The sequence below is a fragment of the Phoenix dactylifera genome, chromosome 15 (assembly GCF_009389715.1).
Source record: "Phoenix dactylifera cultivar Barhee BC4 chromosome 15, palm_55x_up_171113_PBpolish2nd_filt_p, whole genome shotgun sequence".
In the NCBI taxonomy this organism is placed as follows: Eukaryota; Viridiplantae; Streptophyta; class Magnoliopsida; order Arecales; family Arecaceae; genus Phoenix; species Phoenix dactylifera.
Genome location: NC_052406.1, coordinates 10910870 through 10916293, shown reverse-complemented (window position 1 = coordinate 10916293; position 5424 = coordinate 10910870). Strand labels below are relative to the sequence as shown.

The following is a 5424-nucleotide window of genomic DNA, read 5'->3' as shown; positions in this document are numbered from 1 at the left end:
CGATAATGTTTTTGCATCATTTATATTCACAGGTCAGTTCAGACTGGACCCTTTTTGTTGTCTGACCCAAACATTATTCATTTGGGTTATGGATATGTTCCTGCTTATCCATTAAATCAATTCGTTTGGAAACGGGCCATGCATCTTTTACCGGACTGGCAAATGTTTCCTCGATGTCCCCACCTTCGAAGTAGCTTTCTGCGGTCTGCTATGAGGTCATGGTCTCAGCACTGCCAATTGCCGGTAGAATGTATCCCTTGTTTGAATTGCTAACCCTGATTACATGAATTAACACCTGTTTGAATTGATGTGTCCATTGTTTCCTGGGTATCTATCTCCTTTTTTCTTATAAGCGAAAAGATGGCTGTCCGCCAATTCTTGTTGTGGTTTGCACCTTCTAAGGTGGCAGAAATATAATTCTAATGATGCTTTTTTTTTTTTTTTTCTGGAAGTAAGAGTGGCAGCGATGACGCCCGGTTTTATTGATGCTGGAAAGAATTTGTGTACCAGCCAGGCTTTATACCGTGCTCTCCGAATAAACAGAACAGAAAGGAAACAGATCAGATTCTAGTCCTGCCAACCAGATTTCAGACTTCCATCGAAGCTTGAATCATGGGCGGGCAGAGCAGGCAGTAGTTTGATTTCTGCTCAAACTGAAAGTCTGGATCGGCCGGGTTGATGAAGAGGGGTGCACCAGGGACGCTAAGCTTCTCCATATTTTTTCATGGCTGTCTAGGATTTTCGCTGACCACAAGTGTTCCCAATTATGAAATGTATGGAGAGTTTTCTGCAGAATTGAGTTAAGGAACCGGAATTTCCGAGGAAGGCCCTAGAGTTCCTTTCCTAGACCCTCCACGTTGAGGGTTGAAACTTTTTGCACCTCCAATCCGTCCATAAATCATGCAGGGTAGTGGGCCAACCTCTCATGTTCGTTTGAATTGTAATGGAGGTCCAAGTAACTGCCATCGCATTTAATAGGTAAAATTCTAATGATGTTTTTTTTTTTTTTTTTTAATCTTTGCCCATTCACTCGTAGTACTTTGGACCACCTAAGATCCGCATGAACATGGGGGGTTGCCCCATTAACCTACATGATTTATGGACAGATTGGAGATGTAAAATTGCTGCATAGTTTGCATTGCATATGTTACAAGATCTCATTCAAAAAAATTAGTCGGAAAATGCTATTTAGATTTTTGGCCCTGAGTATCCAAGATTTATTTAATGCATAGTTGATGTAGGACCCACATACATCGTACGAGTTCTCACATCATGATTTGCTGTAAAATTCAAACAAACATCATTAGAAAAATGATGTTACACCGCATAGTTCGCACTTTGTAGAATTGCCCTAATATCTGTACCGGTTAAATATTGCTGGTCTATTATCAATCTAAGGTGAATCTTCTAACTTTAGCTTAGTTAGTTGCGTGATGGAAAATTAGAAGAAAACATACTTAATATTTAATGAGATATATTTACTTTTCCATGAAGAAAATATATATTTCACAAATTAGAGCCAAATTCTACATACTAGGTTGGGGAACATGTTATGCGCACACTTGGTGGAGGGAAAACTATCAAAATAAACCTCCACCTCAGAAAAAATATACCTTTCCTTTTCTCTCTGTTTTTTTTCCAAATTTTTATCTCCATATTTAGAGAGTATAGACTAAAATAATGCATCTTATGTTAACGACATTTGAAGAGGTTGGGGGTTTGAACCTCAGAACTGGCATTCCACCACTTTTTTTTTTCAAAAAAAAACAATGTATTTTACTAAAGAAAGAGGGTATCTAATCTTATGCGGCATAAATAAATAAAAAATATTACACAATCATCTTCTTCCTGTTCCTCGTTCATCACATGTGATGTACGCCATGAGTGTAAAAAAAGAAATAATACACAAAAACATCACGCCGTCTCTCTCTCTCTCTCTCTCTCTCATGTTCTTATGTGCGTGTTGTTGTTGTTGCTACTAGTATGATGCCACATAAACATTATATTTGCTAAGACGGGCTATCTATTGTTACCTGTTATATTCAATAATATTTTATACAATTTATTAGTGTTTTTGTTAGTAGTATGATTGTATGGTAGCTTGACAGCAACGCTTAAATGATTATGTGGATACTGTGATCATATTAACAGAAGCGGCAGCAACAACTACAACATTATAACGTTAAATATTGTATTATGATGATGTTAATATATCAATCCACGTAGCCTTTTATTTCAACAAAAAGTATGTGACAAAAAAGGACGAGAGGGTGCACTTTCAGCAAACCCAGCTAGCACACCCACTTATTACAAAATAACAATGCTTTTGAAATCACACACCTCTGTAAATACACCATTCGTACAATTTTTGTGACCCATAAAGTTCTCCACCAGTTGTTCTCCATACGTTCTTCTATCGACATCTATGACCGATGAGGGGAGGGGAAGGGAGTGTCAAAAACTAGGAAAATCCCGATTCAGTTCACAAGCCAGTTCATCTTGAGAAACATCAAGGCATGCATCAGATAGATCTCGCGACAGCGATGTCGTTAGGCAGCTACTGAATTCTTCTGAACTCTCCACACGTTGAAGTCCTTGACATGGATTCAGCCTCTGCTCATATGTTTTGATCTCTGTCTGAAGTGGTGATTCCAACTTAATCTCAAAAGAAGACCAATTCAGGACCTCGTTTCCTAGCATGCTGCTCATCTGAGCAGCTCTATTGCAGTTCCAATTGATACCACTGTTCAAACTCTCTTGGATGGCATGAGTGTCTGAAACGTATAATGCTTCACCATAATTCCAGTACCCTGAGTTCGAACTTGAAACCAAACTGTCATCAAATTTCGCCATGAATTCATTCAGCTCTAGAGGTCTGTAAGTTTGTTGGAGTTGGTGGTAGAAGTTTGCATTGGTCCCAATTGGATCCATAGCTGCTTGGTATTCAGATGAGGGGAAGGGATCGAAGATGGGCTTCACGTCGGGCCTCGGCATCTCTTCTTGTGCTCCTGTCTCCCTTAACTGCTTGTGGGCGATCGGGTTGATCCCCCTCTGCTTGAGCTTCTTCTTTAGGCTTGAATTCCACAAGTTCTTGATCTCATTGTCTGTTCGCCCTGGCAATTGTGCTGCAATTTGAGACCACCTGCAACACAAGACCAAGTTAAGTTTTGGAGACTTGACTTGTGGTGTCCAATAGATAAATGCAGCTGTGGGTGACAGTCTTTTGGATTGACTCGAACCTGTTGCCTAAAATCTCATGCAGGCTCACGATCAAATCCTCCTCCTGCGGTGAGAAGTTTCCTCTCTTAAGGCCTGGCCTCAGGTAATTTATCCACCTCAGTCTACAGCTCTTCCCGCATCTTTCCAATCCTGAGAGAAGCAAAAGAGATCGCATTTTCTCTGAAAGCTGGAAATAGAAAGCAGAGAAAAATCAACGATAGAGAATTAAAGCATGCCTGCTTGTTTGGGCACAGAGCTCCAACAGCCAATGCCAAATCTAGTGATATGGTTGTAGAGCTTCTCATCTTCTTCAGGTGACCACAGGCCTTTCCTTACCTTCTGCTTGGCGCAGCACGGGTGTCGTCCCATTCTCTGATTGGAAGGCCAAGGATGCTGTTGGTTTTCAGTGATTTCAGATTTGGAGAGGCTGAGGCAATTGGAGGACTTAACAATCTGATCTTTAGGAAGGATTATAGCGAATATAAAAGAAATTCCTAGTGATTAAAGTGGTATTATGCTTCGCACTCAAGTTAAAGGAGAGAAGAGAGAGAAGGGGGTGTTGGGCACAGCAGGTGAAGCAATCAAGGGGGGTTTTAAGCTGAAGTTCTTGCATTGAAATAGGTGGGATTTGGAGGTGTCTTAAATAACTGGGAAGTGTTCGACAGAATAATTTATGAAAGAGATTTGCGACGTAGCTTGTTGAAGTGTTAGGAGAGATGGAGGAAAGATACAATGCCTTTTGGGTTGGTAGGGTAGTGACTTTTAATATGTGACATCTGATTCATTGTCTCCTTGATAATTAGAACAAGGGTACTTCCTATTTAGTTCCTTCAACTACACACTCATCAATATAAAACACATGCGAACGAATTTCTACATTCCATTCCAATTAATTGAAGGAATGCAATTCATAAGTCATATTGCAGTCATTTACCAATTGTCTGCTCCCATTCATGTGGATAATCAGTTTCATGGGCAGTAGCTACACAAATAATGGGCTTGAACAATAAATATCTTATCATCGTTCATTTCATGATTAATTGCATCAAGCAAAACTGATGATGACGAAAAATCGAAGCTAAAGCAAACATTTAAGCCTAACAAAATTGTTTGCATGGTCACCCTACTTGTATTAGTAATATTTGCCTATGGTCGGGAACAATTTCACCAATGATCAGAATGTTGAAATCGACATGAATGTCAGCATCATTTCCAAAGTTCAAATGGGTAAATTAGCTACAATGTTAATTAAAGTAGCTAATCACCTACCGATGCGTGTCAAGGTGGAGTAGGTTAAGTCCTTTAATTGTGGAAGAGGAGCAACAGTGCTAAACCACTAATTGATAGCAAGCATAATGGAGAAGGAATATGATTCTAATTATTAATACTATTGTTTCAGTGGAAACTAATCATGCAACTCCAGAACCACGGATAGAGCCATTTCTCGTCATCATCGAATGTGGAGTGCCTAGTTTCTCTATGGCAATGAATATTGATAGATACTCTTTCCTTCTTCAGGGCAATTTGATTGATATATGTCCATTTACTAAGATGCACTCTCTTCTCTCTCTCTCCCCACATGGCTCCGCACCCATATAGATATAGATATAAGTGAGAGAATCTCATATAAGAAGGCATTGCAATCCAACTCTCTTAATAATATGCCACTACTAAAATGTACTCATGTACATATAGATACAGATGTAGATATAAGAGAGAGAATCTCATATAACAAGGGATTGCATTCAAAGCCTCTCAATAATATGTATCCGGAACGTTCATATACAAATTCAAACTATAAACGGTAAATGCATACGTTTGATGGAAGTACTTTGTAACCTGTATTCCCTTCCTTGGTCATTCATGAATAATATCAACAAACCTCCCCCCCCCCCCCCCCCCCCCCCCCAGTAAATAGAGTGCACACAGGCAGGCTCAATCGAGTTGCAAGCCACTGTTGTACGTGCTCCAATGTTAAATCAAGACGTTACCCATGCAATTGCAGTAACATGGTCTTTCCCAATTGTTTAGAAATATGTAACACTCGCTCGAATACCTTGCAATAATTGCAGCATCACAGGCACAGAAACAAGAAAAAGAGAGAAGAAAAAACGAAACTTGATCCATAAGCTTCTAGAAAAGATCATGGATTCATGCTTAGAAGCCACTCATTCTGATGGCTAATAAAAGAATATAAGAGATCAT

General features: G+C 39.5%; 1 protein-coding gene across 1 annotated transcript; it reads right to left on the bottom strand.

The window, feature by feature from the left end:
• Positions 1-2197: 2197 nt before the first annotated feature.
• LOC103711583 (transcription factor MYB61-like) lies at positions 2198-4266 on the bottom strand. The gene is made up of 3 exons (XM_008797795.4): positions 3456-4266; positions 3240-3369; positions 2198-3142 (listed from the first exon to the last, which is right to left on the bottom strand). Exons 1-3 carry the CDS (start codon positions 3586-3588, stop codon positions 2455-2457), a joined length of 951 nt encoding a protein of 316 aa, XP_008796017.1. The 5' UTR covers positions 3589-4266; the 3' UTR covers positions 2198-2454.
• Between the last annotated feature and the right edge of the window lie 1158 nt (positions 4267-5424).

Coding starts and splice junctions, on each gene's coding strand:
- LOC103711583 (XM_008797795.4), bottom strand. CDS start 3,588: ATGGGACGACACCCGTGCTGCGCCAAGCAGAAGGTAAGGAAAGGCCTG. Junction 3,370..3,455: donor CTCTGTGCCCAAACAAGCAG/GCATGCTTTAAT, acceptor TGCTTCTCTCAG/GATTGGAAAGATGCGGGAAG. Junction 3,143..3,239: donor CATGAGATTTTAGGCAACAG/GTTCGAGTCAAT, acceptor CTTGTGTTGCAG/GTGGTCTCAAATTGCAGCAC.